This window comes from Falco naumanni, chromosome 7 (assembly GCF_017639655.2).
Source record: "Falco naumanni isolate bFalNau1 chromosome 7, bFalNau1.pat, whole genome shotgun sequence".
Lineage (NCBI taxonomy): Eukaryota > Metazoa > Chordata > Aves > Falconiformes > Falconidae > Falco > Falco naumanni.
The window spans coordinates 971,464-993,906 of record NC_054060.1 but is presented as its reverse complement, the minus strand read 5'-3'; the positions used below and the strand labels follow the sequence as shown (position 1 = coordinate 993,906).

The window sequence follows — 22,443 nt, the reverse complement described above, 5'->3', positions numbered from 1 at the left end:
CATCGCTGTCTGTTGCTGCCATCCTTGCAGTGGTGCCAGGCTGTGAGCCCTGCGACTGGGTACCCCAGAATGTGCACTGCCCTGGTGCCCCTTTGCTGGCCAGGGGCACATGACCTGGCATGGGGACGCGGGGCATATCCTTGTCCTCCCTTAGGGCCAGGGCTGGTGGGCCTGGGGCTGTTCTGCCCCCAGTGTCACAGCCAGTAGTGCAGGCTGGAGGGATGCTGTGTGCTCCAGTGCTGCTGGGATGCTGGTGGGCGCTCAGCATCATTTATCTACAGCAGGGAATGTCACCCTGCGTGTCTCCCAGGCCATGCCGGGGGGGATACCAGGCTGGGCATGCAGCCCTGGCGGGCAGGGGGACCCGGGTGGCTTCTGAGGGGACACCCAGGGCCGGGGATGCTCCGGGTGCGGGGGCCGGGAAGCGTCGCTAGGTGGCAGCAGAGACTGCAGGATGCGGCGCCGAGGCTGGGGGCCGGGCCACCGGGTGCCTGGTGAGGGTGCAGAGCTGCAGCCCCGTCCTGCTGGGGGGACAGGGTGAGCCCTCCTCCTCCTCCTCCTCCTCCTCCTTCCTGAGCATCTGCAACCCAAATCCCGCCGCCAGCCTGGCCTATGCAGCAAAATGCATGAAAATGGCTCAACTTGAAAGCCACAGGGAAGGCGGTGCTGAGTGGGGACTGAGGTGGTGTCACCCCATTTTTTCATGAGACTGAGCACCCTGGGGTGCTAGGGGTGCGGTCTGTGGCTCGGCCATGTTTCTGGCTAAACTATCAACGCTGCTTCTTCGAAATCCTGGCATTATGGGGCCATCGGAGCCTTTGATTTTGTGGGTGACCTGGCAGATGAAAGGTGATGTCCTGCTGCTGCCCCATCCCCACTGGGGACTTGTTTTGCCAGTGTGGCTGCTAAAATGGGTTTAGAGTGTTTAGGGTTGGATTTTCTAAAAATAAGTTGCTACTTAACAGGTTTACTCTCAAAGTGGTGCTTATGGTCCCAAAAAGGAGATTTAGAGGTTTTAGGATTGGGGGTTTTTTGGTCTCGGGTGCCCAGACTGGTATTTTTTTTGGGTGCTCCACAGCACCCAATACAAAGCAGGTACATGAGGTCCCTTGTCCCTATGCCCAGCCTGGGCCAGGCATGTGACGGCAGTGGGCACCTCGGCTGCTCTCGGGGCTCTTTGGTTAAAGCCAGCGGTGGGACAACCTGCAGGTGCAGGCAGCTGACGTGGAGTGGGTTTGGAGGAGCCCGGGTGAGCCCCTACCATGGTTTGGGGGTCCCTGCTGCCAGGAGCCGGTTGCAAGGCTCTATGTTTGCCTGCCTGGTCAGTGTGTTAGCTCTCCCGCTGACGCCCTGCTTGAGCTTATTTGCTTTTCTTTGTGTAAAGAAACGCCACCCAAAAGCCTCGTGTGCAGGAAACACCCCTGGGTGCTCACCCTGCTGGCTCTGGCAGCCCTGGCCCATCCCTTGGGGACAGGAACAAGGAGCACTGGGTGCCCCCCCGATGAGCACAGCCCCTGCTCTGAAGTCCCCTTGATCCTCCCCCAGTCACACCCGCGATCCTGCCTCCTCTCTGTCTGCAGACCTCACCAACCCCTAAAAATGGCATTAGGAGATTAAATCAGCCTGTACGGTTGCCTGGCCATCACGCAGGGCAGGGGCAGGGCTGTCCCTGGCCTGGTGGGCTCTCTGAGGCTGATCTCCATGCGGTTCCACCCGCAGCAGGGCATGCAGTGGCCGAGCAGCTGTTGCGAGCCCCGAGGCTCTGCCCTTGAGTCACAACCGTGGTGGCTGCGGTACCACAAGGCAGAGTGGCAGCGCCTGCGGAAAAGCTGGGATGACGCTGTCGCGCTCAGTGCTGTTCTCTGCCTTGGCCGAGGAAGAGTTGTTGCTGCAGTCAAGGTGTGATTAACTGCCCAGCTGGTTACTTGGGGCACAGTGGGCTGCCCAGCAGGGCAGTGGTGCGCCACCAGGCACCGACATGCACCACCAGACACTGACAAGCGCACGGTTTGGTTTCAGTTTTATTCTGGACCCGGGAGTGGCAGTGATGTCGCTCCGGAAAAGCCCCATGGAGTCCAAAGTGAATCCCTGCAGCAAGCGGCCCGATCCCGGCTCAGCCATCTCCGGGGCTTTCAGCTCAACCCGAGCAGTGGAAGGGTCCTGCAGGGAGAGGGTCCTCCAGGGAGGCCCCAGCCTGCTGGCAGCACAGCAGGGAGGGGAAGGCCTGGACCCTTGCCTTGCCCCACCGCGGTCCCTGCGCGTTTGCTCTGGTGTTTGGGAAGAGCCTGGGCTGTGGCTCCTTCTCTTGGCAACAGGGGAAGTTTAAGCCTTTCCTACAGTTCATTGCCACGGTGCTGTGCCGGTGCACACACCCCCCGGTAGTGCTGGGCTGGCAATACCACGGGTGAAGAGCTCCAGGTTCAAAATAATCCTTCCCCTTTTTCTTTTCTTTTCCAAGGGTTATATTTAACCTGGATTTCCCTCCCTGATCCAGCTGGCGCTGGGGTGTGGCTGCCCTGCTAGTCACCACCTGAGCAACCTGCTCTTTGCTCCTCACGAGGTTAGAGGTTACTCCTTATTCTGCAACGACATCTCATTTTAATTTTTATTTTCCCCACTGCTAAGCTTGTCTTTTTAACGAGAGGATCTGCTCTGAGATCCCAGCCAGCATCCAGCACAGGAGGAAACATGTTCAATTAGAGGTGTATTAAGGACTTTTTGGGCTTCAAGGAGACCACAGTTATCTTTGGCTTTTATACCTCAAACTCTGTCCTTTTGTTCTCCCTGATGTGTTTTTTTGGTTTTTTTTTTTTTTTTTATCTCGGGTAACAGAACTGGTTTTGTGCTAGAGGAAGCAGCAACTGCCTCGTATGCTCCAGCTGCAGCAAATGCTAACGAGGGTTGGGGAGCACTGGTGAGCCCTCCCTGAATGTAGATGACCTAAAATTGTAATGAAAAAAACCAAACTTCAAAGAGTGAGTGTTGCTTTTCATCTCAATTAAGTTTCCTTCCCTAGGATTGGGTTTCTCAGCTTCCTATTAATTTTCCAGCAGTTCAGAGTCAGGTTTTCATTTGTATTAAGAACAAGCAAAGGTGGGGGACAAAAGAAAAAGCTATTGCTGTACAGCCTAGGAGTACCTATCTGAAGAAAACTGATTTTGGTTTTGCTCCATTCTTTAATTAATTGTAGCATTTCCTTTGGAGTCTCATCTTTTGACACCGACATCTCAGTGTTAAGATTTTGAGGGGTAAAAAATCCTTGCTGCTAAATCCTAGACTGCCCAAATACCACTAGCGGGAGGCACAAATTAGAAATAGCCATAATAAAGCATTTAGGGGCTTGGTTTTAAAGGGCTTTTGCTAAACCTGGCTTGGAACAGCAATGCCTATAGCCAATTAAAGCCGCCTAACGAAGGCGTGTTGCCTGCTGGGCAAAGGCGGGGAAGGCTCTTCAGCAGCCCATCTTGCCACAGCAATTAGCGTAAAAATTCACCATCAGAGGAAAATGTCTTTGAAAGCAAAGTGACTTTTCTCATTAGAAGTTCAAAGGCCAGTGATTTCCAGAAGGGACTAAGGCTTTTTCAGGAGGGAACAGGGTGTTTGGGGGGTGTAGCCATGCTGGAGGGGTTACATTCTTCTTCTTTGGGACAATCCTGCGCATGGGCATCTCCCTCAGGCACTGGGGGTGCTGCCTCGAGGACGGGGAAGGCAATTTTTTTGAGGGGGGTGGGGCTGGAGCTGCATCTCAGTCACTTCTGTGCCAGTTTGTTGATGAGAGCTTTCCACTCCGATCTCTTCTGCGTGATGTAGGAGGGGGTAAGGAGCTGCAGCAAAGGCTCCGGCCGGCCCCTGAGGTATCCCTGACACAGAGCCTCTGCGTTGCAGATCACGTACATCCCACAGTCATAGCTGTTCTGCTGGGCAGGTGCCTTCTCCTCCACAAAGGTTGCTTTGCCCTCTCTTTTGCCCAAGAAGGCCTCCAGCTTCCCTGCCACTTGCTTGGCATGGACAGAGTTGCATTTGCTGTGGGAATCATAATGGGCAAAGCACTTTTTGTCCCTGAAATAAGCCAGCAAGCTCCAGTGGGTGCCCCCAGCAACCTGGTTGGAGTTATCGTTGACAGGCAAGAACACTAGCTTCTTGTGGAGAAGGTCCAGAGGTTGAAGGAATATGGCTATTTCTTCCTGACTAAGGGCACATTTAATGAACTGAGCCACTTCAGGGCTGATAAAACAAACCTGATCGCTAAATTCTTGGAACTGGTGGTTGGCAAAGTACTCAAAGGCAAACCCGATTATGTGATCGTTAAGCCAGTTTGGGGGCTCCAGCAAGGCAATGTCCGACTGCCTCAGCAGACTGTCCATGTAACTGAGAACAACGGGGTCCATCCTGCTCAGGTTGGGGCCACAGCACTCCAGGAAACTTCAAAAGCTGAAACATAGAAAGGAAAGATGAGTTAAGGAATTGGATCACACCTGGGACAAGATACGGTGCAACAAACATCTCGAGCACCTGCTCAGTGAACAGTGAGCAAAAGCCTGTTTCCCAGACGGATACGTGCAGGACCAGCATTTGAACCATCTGCCAGATGAGCAGACAGAGGACATGCAGCTCCTCATCTGCAACGCATGATGGGTTGAGTTGGGCTCTTCTGCTGCTCTAGGAGCAGTGCATGGCTCCAATTAGATAAATATTTAATCGTTGTGATCTTAGCCTCATAGCAAAGTGATTTCAAAGCAGTTCCTGCTCAGGAGCTTCAGGCATGCCTTCAGTTCTGTGGTTCTCACAGAAACCATACGTGAGGATCTAGGAGATGTCGGCTGGTCTTTTGGCGTTTCAGTGTTTCACCTGCACAGTGACAATTGCTGTGATTCTTTGCGTTGCTGGTATTCCTTAAAGAGAATTCTTTTGGGGGTGTCTACAGGCATATGGTCCCTTTCACCTCGCAGTGCCATAGCTAGGTGCCAGATGCATGACCTGTTCCAGGAAAACCTGCTGGCCCGCCAGCACAGGAGGCAAGGCAGCGATGAGTAAAAACAAAGCAAAACAAGATCACAAACAAAACAGTTCCTTACTGTGGGGATCTTTAGGGCAAGTCTCTACCCAGCCAGTAGAGATTTCAGTAAATCAAGTACCACCGAAGCTGGATGGTCTGCAAAACACCTATCTTTTTTAAGCTCAGGTTTTAACTTGCCAAAATTTTGTGCATGACAGGAGAAAGTGCTCGTGGGTGTGCTGAGGGGTGAAGATCCCTGCAGGCTCCCACTGGTGAAGTCCACCTGCGAACAGAAGTGAGCAGTCATGCCGACCCACTCTTTCCAGTCTTTTGTCTAATGCCTAATACTCTATTTTTGTCCAGACTATGTTCTTCCCTCTTAATCTGTGCCTGTTTTCAACAAATAGAGGCTGCTTATCCTTAAAAAGGCGCCTGGGAATTCAAGTTGACTGTAGCACCTTGTCCTCCCCACCCATGTGTTCAAGGACGTACTTAAGGGACTTCAACAGGTCTCCCAGGCCAGACTTCTGAGTCCTTCCGGTTATCCGGTTATCAGAGTATCCACTAATCCTGGTCCACCAGCCGTACCCTTCCCTTTCCCAGGCTGGCGCACTTGCTGTCTTCGCGCCCCAGGGGGTCAAAGCGTGTCGGAAGAAAGATGTACAGCACACAAGGAGGCGCTGCTCCATAGCCAGCCCAAAATATTTACTATACATGAAATACTAATTATTATGATGGGGGAAATAAAAAAAAATAAAATCAAATGTTATGTGGTTCACATGTTAGAAAGAAGTAGATTTGTGCTTCTTATTGGAACATGAATCACAAAAAAAATCCTTCCTGGCCAGGTATGCAGAAATGAAGAGAGATTTATCTCTAAAAAATCTTGGCAAGGTCACATCACACGTGACTTGTAAATAACAAAATGGATGAAGCATGCTGCATGTGTAACACGTCGGAAGGAAGGGCCAAGAGGTAGCGTATCTGGGGCCTGAGAAAGCTAATAACTATTTGTGTATCGCTGATAGAGCCAAGAGATGCCAAGCAGCAAGAGTCACCAACAAGGAAGGGGAGCAGTCATTGTTATTTATACTGAGCCAAACACAATGGTATTTGGACACGCTTCCTACGTTAATGAACTCAAACTATTTCCAAGTTTGTGGAGCAAATCCTTTGCAACAGCCTGCAGTACAAAAATAAAACCAAAACCCCAAACTAAGTCCAAGCAACTCCATAACATGCCTGAATATAGTCTTGTTTAAAGAGCTGTACATCCTGCAAGCCTAGAAGCGACCAGTTTGCTGGTTTAGCAGGGTCACTGCTGAATTTTTTTCTGTGTGTGCCCATACAACGCCCCAAATTTTCCTTTATTGTGTGTTTTTTCTGCTTCATCTTCTCCTGGAGATGTACGAAATACAGCAAATACTTTTCCACTCAAGTCCAAACAGGATTATGGGCTAAAGAAAGAAGCGTCTTGTATTAATTTTCCACTCAGCAGAAACATCATTTGGGTTTTTTTTGTTGGTTTTTTTTTCAGTCAAGGAAAGAAGGGAAGAAAAAAAGATGGTATTTGGCAGCTTCCTACGGTCAGGAAAGGAAAATGGTTATAGCAAATGCTTAATTGCCACTAGCTACTACTTTTAAATTTTATTGCCATCTGGTATTTGTGAAACTGCCTGTGAGTTCTGCAGGGTGACTCACGGTGTGCAGCACACAGCTTAAAGGAAAGCCCTTCCTAGGCTCAGATGCCTTTCAGAGCCACTTAAGGTAAGTGGTGAGGACCGAGTAGTGCAGCTGTGAAAAGCCATCAGCGAAGTTGCTTTGTTGGGGAGAACCTTGCTGTTACAGCTAAAGATGAATCCGCAGAGAAGCTGGGATATGGATCAGGGTACCTTTGACGTTAAGGGGTGTTGAAATCCAGTTGCAGACTGGAAGCAACTCTGCTCAGACACAGCCCGGATTTGCTTCCTGAAGGCTCAGGCACACTTTGTTCAGAAGTTTTCATAAAAATAGAAATAAATACTGACGTAGGCCTGGAACGTTTGTTGTAAGTTGCCAACAAGAGCCTTGCTCATTCACTTTATTTGCATGTTAGTAGCTGAAGTTTGTGTAAACTCTTTGTAATCCTTGGCTTCTCAGAGGGATATTCATCTGCCCTGTTTTGAGCACTAAGATGAGAACACCCAGGAGAGAAAAAGGAGCATTTCAATAAAAATGTCATCAAGCCAACCAAGCTGAAACCACCCATTTCATTTATAGATTTGAAAATGGTGCCATCTTGCATCAATAGAGATGAGACAAACTTGACTTCTTGCCATAAGTCATAACAATTCAACAAATAAGCTGCCATCGTTAATGCAAGTTTGATCCATAAACTGACAGGACTTCTTCGTGTCCAGGATGCAAGGCAAAGCCTGTGTTTTGTAATACTTGACAAAACCCCCCAAACCTATTATTTTCACAACATTAAAGACAACTACCTTCTGCATGTAATTGTTGCCTTGCACTCTGAAGGCAGCACTTGAGAGCCAGGGACCGCAACTCCCCAGTAATTGAGTGTAAATAGGCAGTGATGGAGCAAAGAGAGCATAAATAAGGATGAATCAGATTCCTAAAGTCTATTTCACGAAGTTAAATATCACATGCAGAGTGAATATTTTAAGGTGCCACGTCACTAAACTCCTGTACCAATTTTAAAGAATATGAAGGTACATACAAAAAGCCACCTGAAAGACAAATTATTCAGACTTCATCAGGGAAGAGTAGGAGGAACAGAGAAGTTTTTGGCAGCTTGGCTGAAGCCTTTGGAACCATTAGAGTAAAAGGCCCCATGATTTAATCACCAGACCATTTCCTTTTAGGGGAAATACAGTTTTTAGACATTGTCTCACTGCTCTTAATAGTGGTTGTTGTTAATGGTAGCAAGATCAGACAAGGAACATCAGTTTTTATTTATTGGCATGAGCTGGGCTGGGCTATTGGCACCTGAGTCTCTGTACTTACCTGTCTCCTAACAGAGCTGAAGAAGCTCAAGCCAAATTGAACAACTAAGCCACAAAAGAAGTGTACCTGTCTACTCTTTTGTTAAATATAAGCAATCCCTTTGTAGCCTATAGGTTATAATTTCTGTATGATATGAGAACAGAGTCTTTGCGGATTCAGTAGGCCCTGAACACCAGACTCAGAAGAAAACATTCTTAATTTCTGTACGCACAGACAATACCCAGGCCTTTCCGTTCCCGACAAACTCCCCAAACCATTCAAGTGCTCTACGCAACCAAACTCCAGAACCTTGCTTTGTTTTACAACATCTCACTATATACTAGACCAATAAACTAAAAGCTGGAGGAACTACACCAAATGCTACTAAATCAAATGTGGTTTGCACCCCAGGACGGGGCTGGCCAAAGCATTAAGTTTAACAGGAACAAAACCCCAGTGACCCAAACGCCTGAGGATGAGAGATGCCAGCGAGACTCCCAGGAGTAAGGATGAGAAACCCTTCGGCTTGGCTCATCAGAAGGATGTTAACCCAGGTGTCGATGGATCGCGCTTGCCTACTTTGAGAAAGCACTTGAGAGCGCAGTGGGCAGCGCAGGGAGGGCATATCATCTACCTGAACGCCCCAGGTGTGGCAGGTGGGGCAGCACGGCTGCGGGCTGTCACCCCTCGGTGCGGGCAGGGGGCGACCTGCCCGAAGTGCAGCGTGCCCCGGCGGCCGGCAGTCGGGGCGGCTGAGGGTCAGGGCTGGCCAGCAGCTCCCGGGGCGGGCTCGCTCGCCCGGCTGCCGCTTCCATGGCAATAAACGGGCACGGAGGGGGTCGGTGCGGGCCGGCGGGGCCTGGGCCGGGAGCAGGGCCAGGGCCAAGGCCAGGGTGGGGAGCTGGGCCCGGCCGGCAGCACCGCTCCCTGCGAGCCCGCCCGGGCCCAGCGGCGGCCGGGAAGGCCCAGCTCCTCACCCGGTGCCGGTAACACGGCTCCACGTTGAACAACTGTAACGATTTTCCTTCAAAACGCGCGCTGAAGCCTTCGGGCCCGGTGGCAGCCGGCACGGACTCCCGACGGCCGCGGCCTCCGCGCCCACCGGGCACGGCAGCCACCGCCGGCGCTGCTGCCATGGCAACGCCGACCTGCCCGGGCCCCCCGCGCCGCCGCCGCCACCGCTCACCTGCCGCCTCATAGCCCGCTCGCCCTCCGCCGAGCCGGCGCCGGCCGGTTGCTGCGCGCTGCCGTAAGGCAGGCAGCGCCGCGTCGTAATGACCCAGTGGCCGCAGGGTGCGCAGGCGCGGGGGCAGGGTGGCTTGGGGCGCGGCCTGAGGGGCGTGGCGGCAGGCGGGGTGATGGGCGTGTCGCGCGCCTGCCTTCCCCCGTCCCCCGGCCGTCGGCGGGTGCGCGCGGGAGGCGCGCGCGGGCAGTCGGGCAGCGCCCGGGCGGCGGCGGCGGCGGCGGCAGCGGCCGGTCCTGCCCCGGCCCCGCAGCGCCCGCGCGAGCCCCTCGGCGGCCCCTCAGTGCGGCGGGCGGCGCGCCGCGCCCCGGCAGGCAGGTGAGGCGGTGGGACGGCGGCAGGGGCGGTGGCCCCGGGCGGGTGGGGGTGTGTGTGAGGGGGAGCGGAGCCCGCGGGCGGAGCCGCCGCTCGGGGCCGGGGCCGCCGCGCCCCGCTCGGAGTGAGGCGAACCCCGCTGGCGCGGTGGAACATCGCGCGGTACCGGTGCGGAGCCTTTGTTTGGCGGAGGTGGGGTGAGCCCCGCCGGTGGCGCGGGGTTCCCGCGTTCCCGCAGCGGGGAGGGGTGGCTGGGCCCGGCAAGCCCCCCACGCGTGGCTACCCCGCGGTGCAGCGGCTGCCCGGTCCGCGGGCCCCGCGGCGGCCTCCCCACGCGTGGGAGCGCGCACGGGCGGCCGCTGTGTGCCCCCGGTGCGGTGTGTGCCCCCGGTGTCGGTGCGCTGCCCTTGGCGCCCGTCGTGGGGCGGGTGGGGCGCGCGAGGCGTGAAGGAACCGGCCGGGGTAGCGGCGGGGGGGGCTTTAGCTCCCGCAGTGTCACCTGCGGCCCGTGGTCGGCGGCTGCCCGAGGGGGGCGGCCCGACGCCACGGCGATGGGCGCCGCGGTGGGCGCGGTGGTGGTGGCGGCCCCGCCGGCGGTGCGAGGCGGCCGCCCGTTACGCCGCCAGCCCGCGGCTCCCTCCCGCCACCGAGGGGCGGCTGCCTCGGCTCCCCGGCGCGCCGGACCCTCACGGGAGCGCTGCACCCCGGGAGGTTGAAATAGTCGGTATTTTTTTCTGGAATTTTCCTAAATGTAGGCGAATCGGCCTTTGCTTTAACCCCCACCCCACCCCCAAACCCCAAAATATCTCCCCCGACGTGACTGGCGGTAGGACCTGCTGTAAGTTCAGGGCCGGGCTCTTTGCTGCCCTTCTGCTTATAGATCGGCTTCCTCCTCCTCCATTTACGTTTTCATATCCTGAAATCAAGCTGAGATTAACAAAGTCAGGAGCGTGAGCTCAGCAGAAATCATGGCTTTCACGTCCGTTGCTGCAGCGCGTTACCCTGCCCATCGGCGTATAAAAAAATAATCACGTAGCGGCAGAGGAAGGAGGAGAGTGCCTGCTGCGGGGAGGGAAGACAGCACGGTGTTTGGCTGGATCAATAACGAAGCACTCTAATAAGTTGCTTCATAAATAGATTAGTAGTTGGAGAAACAGGTTTCTGTCTGGATCAGGCGTTTTCCTGACTTTTTTTTCCTCCCCCAGGGGAGTGCTAGGAAATGACAGGGGACCGTTGTCTCCTCGTCAGGAGAGGAGATGTGCGTGGCCGCGGTGGTGGCGGGCGGTGGGATGCTTGGGCACGGCCTGGCCCAGCTCGGCTTAACTGCGGGCACCGGCGCTCCGGCTGGGGTCACAGAGGCTGCGTTACTACTGCAGAGCATATTCTTTTCGGCCCATCGTCCTGGTGTCATGCGATAATTATTTCTCCTGCGTTTTTGAGCAAACTCATCCATTTCAGTGACTTTTCTCATCTTTTAATTATTTTTTTCAATTAAGAGGATTTTCTTTGCATTTTTTTTCTCGTGAAGGCTCTCACAGCCTTCGCTCTCACTCCTAGCCGTGATTTTTCATCCCCAAGACTATTTTGGAGGCTGTTGGTCTTGCTGCTGACAGTAAGGAAGGTAATTCAGCAGCCCTGGCACAGGACTAATAAGCTTTTGTTTCCTGGGCTATCAGTGATGATGCAACTTTAAATTTATTTATTTATTGCAATCATATAAAAATCAGGATGGCTTTAGCAATGTTTCATTTTTGAATATTGAAAAGCAAGTGGCCCAGCAGTGGCACCTCTGAAAAACCTGAAAAAAGCTTTGTTTGAATTCCATGATTCTATTTATTTGTGTAAAAAAAAAAAAAAAAAAAAATAAATATATATATTGTAGGCTCAGTTTTGCAGGCTGTCTCAGAGTTCTTTCTTCTGTGCAGCTGCAGTTACAGTTTATAAAGTTCACATTTTTACCCCATTTTTACCTTTTTTCTTTTTTTTTTTTTTGGGGTGGGGAAGCTGCATTTTAAGGTTGAAAGGTATCAAATGGCTGACATATCTGCTGTTGCAATATCTTACACAAATGTTGGCGCTTATATATGCCATCTAAAACTCAGACTAGTAAACCTTCAGGATCCTTTGCTAGGAAAATCTGTCTAAATGTTTTATGCCTAAATTATTTTTATCTAGATGGTCATGGTGATTTTAGTGAGTGTTCATCGTGTTTGCAAGAAAACCTCTGAGAATGTGAAGCATGTGGGGTCAGAAGCTTGGGAAATGTGAAACCTGAGGTTACCTGCGCACCCTTAATTTAGTTGGTTTTGAGGTAGGGCTGTACTAGAAATTGTAATCACCTGTGTATGCTTGATTGCTGGAAGGTGGGTGTCTGGTTGTGGGTGGGAGAATGGATTGATTGCTCCTCGGCATCACCTGCAAGTCTGCAGGGGGAGTACTGGGAGCACAGGGATGGTGCTGGTCCCGCCTCTGGTTTTTCAGCTTGGCACCACTGGGCAGCTGGTGAGGAAGACCAGGATTCGCCGTCATAGCCTTGGGATTGAGGCATGCCACATAGTCCTGAAGCCTTAAATACCTTGAATCTAGCAAAACTGAGCAAATGTGATCCAAGAGTTTCTAAAGCCATTTGGGGTGGTGTTTTTTGGTGAGCATAGCATGGCAGTTCTCTGCCAAATTCTAGTTCTTGCTCTAAACTGTGGAGCTTTTGAACATAATTCCTTTAGAAATACATTTATTAGGAAGAAAACAAGGTCGTTGACCCACTTGGAGTATCTTAGCTGGTCAAACTCTATTTCAGAAATTCCTGGGTCCAATTGGTTTGTAAATAAAATAGGATTCCAGTCCCACTTGCACGTGAGATACTTGAGGAGCACTAAGGCAGACTGAGCGCCTGAGAAGAGCTGCTGTCTGCGGGAAGGAATCCTGTTGGCTTCAGATGGATTCTTTTGCTGTCACGTTGCCCTGAGGTTGAAGGCCCATTCGTTACGTAGTGTGTGAAGCTCTTGCCCAGGTTGTGCAGTCTGGCTCCCCAGGATGGGTAGGTGCGGTTCCAGCTTTGGAAGGCGGGGTGCTTTTTTGTGTTGAGGTTAAAAAGATGCACTTACCCTGTTTTCTCAGGCTCGGGTCCTGCGTGTCTGCATTTGCTTAACTTCCTTTTAAGTGAACAGCATTTCTTTCTTCTCTAAAAAGTAAACATGAGCATAAATATTTAAAGGATCGTGGCTTAAGTTTGCAAATTCAAGACTCTCTAGCATTCCTCTGGACAAAAGCAGTATAATTGGAAATTTTGGTTGTCTGGGTAGTTCCCTCCTCTGGGAAGAAGCTTGTTAATTTGTTTGGGTTCCTGCTGCAAAAATATTCTGCTGTGTTTTCAGGTTAGATGGCTGAGATTGTCACAAAGCTTAGGTGTGGGTTTCTTACTGATTTGTAAAGGTGAAATGCTGCTGACAGGATATCTATAGATGATCACAATTGAAATTATTTTTATGGTCATTTATTTTTCTTCTATGCAGGCCAAATTTTTCCATAGGCTTTGGGGATATGTGTGAAGGCATAGGTGTTCAGGGTTCAGAATATATAGACCAAACATGTGAAACTTGCCAGATAATGGATAACAACAGGAAAAAAGGAAAATTGAATAGTCTTTGTTTTCTCTGTGTGACTCTAATATTAAAGTCTTGCTACTGTGCTTGGCAGGCTGAATGCCACAGTGTGATGTATGTCTCACTCCTGTATAGTGTCAATGTCTTAACTTTTGTGTCTTGGAATTACACATTAAAAGCAAACTCAACAAACTATATGACCTCAGAAAATATAAACATTCAGAAGGGAAGTGTATTAAACAGTGATTTTTAGAATTGAACCCTTTTGTGTATCTATTTTTAAAATATTATGAAGAGTTATGTCTTTGCTGGTCATCATGGTAGCTTTTTCTTTTTCCTGTGGGGAGGAATCCTGCAATGGCTACCTATGGAAAAGTCATAAAGTGGGAGCTGTATGCCTTTGCCACAAACACTTTTTTTTTTAAGAAACCACCCATAATTTTTTATGCTACCTGGTTGTGTATTGCTGCTTCGAAGGGTTTTTTGTTGTTTTTTTTTCCTTTCCATCACTTTCTTCCAATGGAGGACCATAGGATCACTTGCATCAGAAAGGTCCTCAGGAGGTCACTTGGTCCAAAATCCTGCTCCCAGCAGGGTTGGCTGCAAAGTCAGACCTGGTTCCTCATGGCTTTAGATGTTTCACATCTGTTGTCTTCCACCTGTGGTTTGCAGGTTGCAAGAAGAGAAGGGAAAAGGAGCAGTTTGAGCTGCGTTGGGTGGAAAGTGTCCAAGGAGAACAAGATTATACATGATCCACAGTCTTCCACTTGCCAGCATGTCAAACTGCCACTTTACATGGCATTTCCATGGTTTCATTAAGCTGATCTAGTAGCAGGCTTCAGTTGAAAGAGGATCTGTCCTGGCTGAAGTTAATCTTGGGAGGGGAACGGGGATAGCCCTTGCCCGGGCTGACTTACTGATAATCAGCCCAAAGTAGGCAGGTGTCTGGCTCTGTACCGGTTTGGTGAAAATTCCTTGGAGGTGGAATGGTCATATGCCATTTTTCTAGGCAAAATGAAATAAGTAAACCCCTGTTGATTTAAGGATTGTTCTTACTCCCCTGATTCCTCACCACCATTAAAATCTTGCGTTGTGGTTTCACTAAGAGCCTTGTGAAGAGACAGAGCTGGGTCTCCTGCCAGCCAGTCATCCGTCAAGGGAGATGAGTCTTAAGAGTGGAAAGCCTGTGGTGTGCTGAGGATACTCGGGGGTAGGAAAGTGGTGAGGCTGGCTCTGTTTCTCACCTCAGCTCAAGCACGTTGTCCCTGTGTACAAACCAGCCTTGATGCCCAGCAGTTTTCCTTGTCTTGAGGAACTTGTAGTCTCAGCACACGGTGCTGTCATGGAAGAGAAAGAGGATAGGAGCTACGTGAGCTGGTGAGGCAGCAAATTATCCTGCTGTTGTATGGTCAGATAAACAATATGTCTGAGTTTGGGTATAGATACTTGTATTCTTCCTGCATAAAGCACTCGGGTATGAGCTGGAGTGTGCTTGGACCCTTTGAGATGCAGCTCTCCATCCTGCCCTGGGAATATTGATAGGGTCCCCGTAGCTGCACCCTCTCACTGTTGATGTGAGATGAGCGAGTGGGGAGGCTCAGCCAGCTGCACCTCATCTAAGCTCTTGTCTCACAGCTACTGAGTGTTATTGCTTTCTTGCAGCAGTGTGCCTGCCTTAAAGCAAGATGAGGGTATAACTCTGCTGTGGTTTTCCTTCACCTTGCCACTGGGTTCTGGTGTACATTTAAAGTGTCTCTTCCAGGTCTCAGAGGTTTATAAAATCCCTGTTGGTGTCAAAGTCCCTAGGAAAAGGCTGGCTGGAGGTATGTCCCCTGGAGGGGAGGGCTGGGTCAGGCCCTTTCAACCCTGGTGTTTTCAGTTGTTCAGACTGGATAAAGCCATAGAACCATTTAGGTTGGAGAAGACCTCTGAGATCATCAAGCCCAGCCGTTAACCCAGCGCTGCCAAGCCCAACGCTAAACCATGTCCCTGAGCACCGCAGCTGCATGTCTTTTAAACCCCTCCAGAGATGCGTGACCCAACCGCTTCCCTGGGCGGCTGTTCCAGGGCTCACAACCCTGTCGGGGAAGAAGTTTTTCCTGAGATCCAATCTAACCCTCCCCTGGTGCAACTTGGCGCCGCTCCCTCCCATCCTGTTGCTTGTTCCTTGGGAGCAGAGACCGACCCCCCTGCCTACAGCCCCTGCCAGGCAGCTGCAGGGAGCGGGAAGGTCCCCCCCGAGCCCCCTCCTCTCCAGGCTGACCCCCCCCAGCTCCCCCATCAGACTGGTGCCCCAGCCCCGCTGCCCGTCCCTGGACACGCTCCAGCCCCTCCACGTCCCTCCTGCAGTGAGGGGCCCAATGCTGAACACTCAGGTGCTCAGCTCCTCTTAGAGGGGTTATCTCGGTTTCCATCCTTCGGCTCGTAGGAGTTACTGCAAATACCGGTTCGGGCCGAGGGGGAACAGAGCAGTGGTCTGTCCCACTTGGATACTGTGTGCAGTAGCAAAGGAAAAATATGTTTTAAAATACACAGATTGTAATGCACGGTAGTACTGCATTTGGTGTGGAGTGGGCTGCTATTCACTACCTTTACTTTTTGATAGCTAACTGTTTATTTAGGATTTAACTGATCATACAGGTTTTCTCCTGCTGCTGCTTCAATTATCACCTTTATTAATGTAAAAATAGCAAAAATATGGATTTCAATATAATTTGTGAGCCTTATTTGCTGATCTCTCCACCTTGAGTAACTTCTGGTATACCCTGCTAATGACCTTGAATCATAGAGTTATGCCTCCTTCAGATGCCTGTTCAGGATCTTTGCTTTTATCCATCAAACACTGATAATCTGACAGCCTCTGTGCTGTTTTTTTTAAACAAAATTCTTATGACTGTCTTCTATTACTTGTAAAGCATGACCTTTAAAAAGGTGTTGGAACATGAATATGATACATCATGATTGAACATTAATGGAAGTGGAGTATCTAATCCATACAGATGTAACTTTGAAAAACCTGAGCTTTATAACCAACCCAGACAATGAATGTTTTTGATAGACCGCCAAGAATTCTTTTATTGTATTCTGCATCTACGTGGTTGGTTTTGAGGGATGAACTTAAAACAAGTTAACTGAAAATATTTACTTTAGAAGACTTCTGTAAGTCTACTGTCTTTTCATACTTCACATAAATACGTAGACTGAAATAAAATTCTCAAAAACATGAAGATTTTTACTTTTACAGTACTTGTGTAAGAACTGTTAGGTTGGTTTATGCTTGTTGAGTGCATAGGACAACCTCCCCTGGGAGGAATTAGTAAATGATTTAATTGTTAAGGAATGTGGTCCCATTAGGCAAAAAATAAATAAATAATGAAATGCAGTAGATCATTAGAAATGTAGCACTTGATTAAAACAATGCCAACCAACTTCTAAAGACTTTAGAATAAGCGTTTTTTGGAAGAGGGAGGTTATGTTGGTAAATAACCCCTCTGGATTTGTTTTTTTTGAGAAATGTAAAGTGCAGGAGAGCCGGTCCCTGCTCCTTAATTCACCAATTGCTCAGTAAATGGGAGATAATTTCGTGGGTTTTGTTGCTGCTGGTGGTGTTAAGGGTGGCTGAACAACTCCTGCTTGAAGAAGGGACTTGGACTGACATTGCTTAAAGGCAGAGCCACTGCTGCTTCTGCTTCTTTTCATCGGAAAATAGAGCCCTGCAGCGGGAAGGGCTTACTGGAGAGAGATGTAGTGGACCGGTGGCTCAGTCTGGATTAGTGGCACCTTGTCTGCAGAGCAGGGTGAAGTGTCTCGGTGAGCAACCGGGGCACATGCTGCATGCCTCATCCTTCATGGCGAGACCGCTGCATGACTGATCTGCGCAGGCAGGCGCCTGCGTTTCATGTCAGAAGAGCAGGTTTGTGTGCTGTGGCCATCGCCTCAGATAATCTTATCTGGAGGCACTTCACCGTGCCTGGAAGGTAATCGAGGAGATAGGAGGACAATGCAGAGCAGAGGTCAGGTTTGAGGTGCCTGCTGCAGATAACGAGGAATCTTAAGAGTATTCCTCAACTATGAACAGAATGAGCTAACCAAAAGCAACTGAGAAGTCTGCAGGTAGGATTTTATAAACAGGAACATGCCTTTTCTGCTCACTGCATAACCTTGCTCAACTCTAGTGAGATTGCCAAGCCCATCTTGACTGTGCCAAGGACAGGACCTGTTTCAAAGCACAGTTGTAGATGTCCCCAAACACATGTCTGATTTCACTGCAATCTGCAGTGATTTGATGTAAGGAATTCATTAGCATTAATAAATATTAGTGGTAATGTTTCTTCTTGTAAGGCTGAAATGGTATCTCTTAAGAAATTGTCAAGAAAGATGACTTAGCAGCTGCCCATTGCTTGCCCTGCCAGGTTTGCTGCCGCTCAGTTGAAGAGACATGGACTCGTGTGCGGTTTCAGGCTCAAATCCCTTTTTCATTACAGGAGGGGAGCTGCAGGCCTGCCTTCAAATATATTGTTTCTGAGTTCAGCTGTACTGTGTGTTCTGTTTCTATTCCTCTCCCTCCATTTATGTGATATGAATACCTCTCTAGAGCTGTTGCTGTTGTGGTGAGCAATACAATAAATGGGAGGACAAAAAGAAGAATAAATTAAAAAAGGAGCGCACCTCCAGCAAATATGGGGTGAGGATAATGAAACAGAGAAAAAAGTGAGCACTGAAGTCTACGTCTGTGGTATTGACAATTCATCCTCTCACCTAAAAGTCTTTGCTGGAAAGGAATAAGATCTGAAAAGTGAAACAAAGAGAAGAAAAACCTCTGCCTGAATATTTTCCTGTATTTTTTTCTTGTTGAAGGAAGGTATGAATCTCACTCGGAGCATTTGCAGGATGGGTTTTTAGCAACGTTGGGGTCTTCCTCCTGTGGTTTGCTTCTCTTCCGTGCAGCTGTCCTACTTGAATGCTGCTTTCATTTTTGTTTTGTGCGGGAAGATGTGAAACTTGAGTAGTAAAAGCTGAATGAGTTTTATGCAGTTGTTGTAGTCTAGCGAATGGCCCCAGTGTGAGATCTCCAGTGCTAAATACAAACCATTTTCAATTACATGCAAAACTCATTTTGAAACCTCAATCTAAAGGTAGTTCAGTGCCTGATATTGGTGACTCAAGCTGTGTGGCAGGGAGATTGCAATCTTCTCTTGTGTAGTGTTTATTTTTAGTAAAAATGGAATCCTAGCTCTTCTTTCAAGCCCAAAATAAAAAAAAAAAACCTTAAAACTTGCAGACAGGTATTTAATGTGTTTTAGGTGCAGTTTTTCTGTGTTATTTGTAAGTTATTTTTACTCGAGTATGGACAGTCTTCTGTGTGGAGTATGGTCTGGTTTTTGGTGTGTGGTGGTTTTTTTTGTTTTTTTTCTGGATCAACTTTTCTGCTGTTTAGGTTTTCTGGGAGCATTAATCTACATACTTTTCTTTCAGGTATGCTCTTCAGGGGGTAGAGGGGACAAGTATTCAAAAAACTTGAACAATTTTCCTTAGGTGAAGGATCATTACAGGTTCAGATGCTGCTGCTATTAGTGAGACTCCCGTCAGCTGCAATTTAATTTTCTAAATGCATAAACGTTGAAATTCCTCATCGTTGTTGGAAGTATGCGTATTTGTGTGCTTTGGGGAGCTGTAGCTCTGAAATGCCAGGATAATATTTAGTGGACAGCTGCTGATGGATTTGAAGAGAACTTCAGTCTCAGCTGGTAATACTAATTAATCATAACAAAATGCAACTGTTTTGCTTTCTCAACTCCATGCAACAAAAAAAGCTTTGTGGGTGCAAAACGATTGTAAAGCTGCAAGGTCAAGTGTGAAAGTTGAGCAGAAATAGGGAGTTAGGGACTTGGTGCACATCGGTATCATGCTTTGTAGACCTTGGGGTGCTGAATCTTCAGGAACACACTCTTGAGCTGGGTGCTTTTGGAAATTTAGAGATGACAGAAATGAAATGGGAGGAAACAAAGCTCAAAACTAACAAAAAAAATTCCTCTGGTTTAGTTTTGGATTGTTACATGAGGCTTAGTACAATCCTTATGTGACGACCAAGAGAGGAGATGCCATGGTGACACGGAGGACATGGGTCAGGCCAGCTTAGACCTGCAGGTTTTGAGATCACCCTGTGTGCTTTTGCTGGCAGCGCTGAGGACTGCTGCTTCGTTCTGCACTTCTCAATGCTCAGCAGCTCTGCAAATCCAGACCTAAACTGTTCCGTGTGTTTTCTTGGGCTTAGGAGGTTTTTTTTTTGTTACTGTTTTGGGATTGGTTGGTTTTTCTTTTTTTCCCATTGACCTAAAAATAACCACAACTCAGGTCACCTGGTAGGAATTGTTGCCCATTGTAGAGGTAAGTAGGGAAGTAATTTTTCTTTGGTGGCATTTACTTGCTGATAAGACTGTTTTTTTTAATGTATTTCCTTTCCTCATTCTCTTCATGCTTTCTCATTTCTCAAGAAACAAGATGTGGGTCCTTCTGGTGCCTTAACGCAGAACTGAATTATTCTGTTTCATGTGTGTGCTGAGATATGCAGCAGTGCAAGTCCTAGGTAGGTGAATTTAGTTTGGACAGCTGTGCAACTGTATTTTTGAGGTAAACAAGTATTTTGCTCATGTTACAAAGTATGCCCAAGGGATTCCTGTTGCAGGTGAAATTTTCATTTGGGTTAGCTCCATCGTTCACTACACCAGGCCTGAAAATGGTGAATACACATTTGCTCCTGCCTTTGTCATATTTTCAAATTTTATTTTTGATCTGAAGCGGTTAATGCTGCAGTGTATGTTGATTTTTTTTTTTGGGGGGGGCAAAACCATTATGAGGCAGTGGCTGTGGTCTGCAGGGTGTGGCTCAGAAAGGTTTCTGATTCCCTTAGCTGGGCTGAGCTGGGAAGGGCTAATTATAGAGACAAACTGGGGAAGGAAGAGAGCGGGGTCAATTAGAGCATCCAGCACAGTTTCCTTTAAATTAGTGGTTGGGCTGAATAGATTAAAAAAAAAAAAAGGCATGGAGTGAGATTTCAAATGCTGTAGTGTGGAGCAAGGTCGGCAGCTACAGCAGATGGTCTGCAGTTTTGGCTTGGTTTAAGTAAAGAACATGTTGAATTAGTAGTTTTATTACCAGAACTGCCAAATTGAACTGAAAAGGCAGAGGAGATGTTACTACTGTTTTTTCTCTTTAATATGTTGTTGAATAGCAATACATTGTGGTAGTGAATGAAGCAAAGAAATGCCTTGCCTCCAACCATTGAATAAAATGGATTTTCTGTGGGGAAAAATTGTGTGGTAGTTTTAAGTCTTTAATACTCAAGAAGTTATATTTTCATAAAAAGACTACCTTGCCCCCTGCATCTTATCTAACCATAAAATAGATTCGTTTTGGATGTGTTTTATCCCTAGTTGAAGAGCAAACTGGGGCTAAACTTCTTGAGGCTGTTTTATGGGTTTAAAAACTGTTTTTTTTTTTTCTGGATTTATGTATGAACTAACTCAGATTAGAGGACACAGTATTTAAAGAGGTGAAGTGGTATGAGCTCTTGGCTCCTAGCTCTGTAGGTGTGGAAAGCAATAAACCCCTATGCCAACTGGAATTCATGCAAGTCAGTAAAAAAAAAAAAGCTTTTTATGGTGCTCTTATCAGATGATCCTTTCAGTCCCTTAACACCCTCTTGTCTCATTTTTTTTCTGTCTTTAGGAAAAAAGCCTTGGTTGGCAGGCCCTCCCTGTTTCTGCCGTGTATTTTTGCTTTTCCTTTGCTGGACAGCCTGCCTGGCAGCATGCAATGACCGAGAATTGCTGTGCAGAAGTGGAGATGCCAAGGCAGGGAGAAAAATCCCAAGTTTTATCTGTGCTTTTCAGCCCAGATTGGCAAATTCCTTCTGCTGGTGGAGTGACTTATCCCGGGCTTCCTTACTGGAGGCTACATCTGGCAGGGCATCAAAGGAGCAGCCTGTGCTTTCAAACCAGAGCTGAACCAAGATCTTCCTTGAGTGAAGGTTGTTTTTCTGGTCCTGGGATCTCTTGTTGTGCAGAAGATGGTGAGATGTGCCTAAATCTCAAGGAAATTAATGATAAACTTGAATAATTCATCCTGAGGGTGAGAAGGGTTTCTGCTTGCTGCTTTGAGCAAGACATGTGCTTGTCCAGAGGGTCTTGCCCATCTGGGGAAGGGTTGGAAAAGGCCCTTTGAGATCAATGGTACAATCAGCAGAACACTTTTTCATTTTTTAGTCTCTTTTGTAGAGCTGCTATGTAGGGTTTTAGTGTGTCAGTTAGAAAAGTCTTAGGCTAAGAGATGTGCTTTGCTTAGGGCTGTGATGCCAGCAGAGACTCTTGCCCTTCTCACGTTTGTTCTCTTGGTAAAGCCAACCATATAAATGCTTCTCACTCATTTTGGTTAAATCAAGTTAACTTTAAACTTCTGAAGAGTAATTTTTTTCTCTTAAGCGTATTTGTTCAGAGCAAGGAGTATGAGCAGTTCCAGCAGGAGGAGTTTAGGATGGTGCCGCCAGCACGGAAAGGCACAGCTGGACCTAGGAGAAGACATCGATCTGCAGGACCAGATGTCACCATTGACTTGATGCAAGAACCTTCTTGTGAGCTCTACTTTTGGTTTTAGATATTTTTTCAACTGAAACATATTGTCAGTGTTTTGTAGGTTTCTATAAACGTTTTACAGTATTATATAGTATTTTTAGGCTTATTCGACTTGTTTATTGTGTTGCCTGCGTGTCGTAGTTGCAGCCCCAGATCTCTTGTGGAAGTTGTTTGCAACTCCATCATTCAAAATGGATCCATAGGTTCTACACCAAAGAAGGTGACAAAAAAAAAATATATATAGTGCAGGGTCTTGGCACACCTACAGCCTTTGGCTGTGGGTTATTTCTGTTTTGTAGGTGTTGTGTAAGGGAGAGAAAAGCTTGAGAGTATATGAAAAGGATGTATAAATACTTAAAGGCTGCCTCATTCAAATGTGTGATGGGAGAGTTGGAAAATCATTAAAGGAGTGTTTTGGTTTTTTTCCTTGATGGGTTGGAAATGGAGATCAGCATCCTGAGCTGGCAGAGGAGTCAACCTCTTGATAGTGATCTTAAGTTATACACAAGGAAGAGCCTTAGAGGTACAGATAAAAAATGCAAAGCTAATTCAGTAAACATGTATTAGGATGCAAGAGAAGAGCAACGCGCCTGTATAAAAAAATAATGATTTTTGCTGCAATGTCCTGGCAGGTTGGGGCAGGGTAAGATTGCCTTTCCCCTTGTCAGAGGGACG

General features: G+C 48.2%; 2 protein-coding genes across 2 annotated transcripts in view; one reads left to right on the top strand and one right to left on the bottom strand.

Moving 5' to 3' along the window:
• Positions 1-2,006: 2,006 nt before the first annotated feature.
• Positions 2,007-9,259, bottom strand: SENP8 (SUMO peptidase family member, NEDD8 specific). The gene is made up of 2 exons (XM_040601674.1): positions 9,165-9,259; positions 2,007-4,431 (listed from the first exon to the last, which is right to left on the bottom strand). The coding sequence occupies exon 2, from the start codon at positions 4,386-4,388 to the stop codon at positions 3,750-3,752; it is 639 nt and encodes a 212-aa protein (XP_040457608.1). The 5' UTR covers positions 4,389-4,431; positions 9,165-9,259; the 3' UTR covers positions 2,007-3,749.
• Positions 9,260-9,480: 221 nt separating this feature from the next.
• The window catches only part of MYO9A (myosin IXA), a 183,430-nt gene continuing 170,467 nt past the window's right edge, over positions 9,481-22,443 (top strand). Inside the window, exon 1 of the mRNA XM_040601411.1 lies at positions 9,481-9,539. The gene's annotated coding sequence lies outside the window, so the exon portion shown is untranslated. The remainder of the gene's footprint in view (positions 9,540-22,443) is intronic.

Coding starts and splice junctions, on each gene's coding strand:
- SENP8 (XM_040601674.1), bottom strand. CDS start 4,388: ATGGACCCCGTTGTTCTCAGTTACATGGACAGTCTGCTGAGGCAGTCG.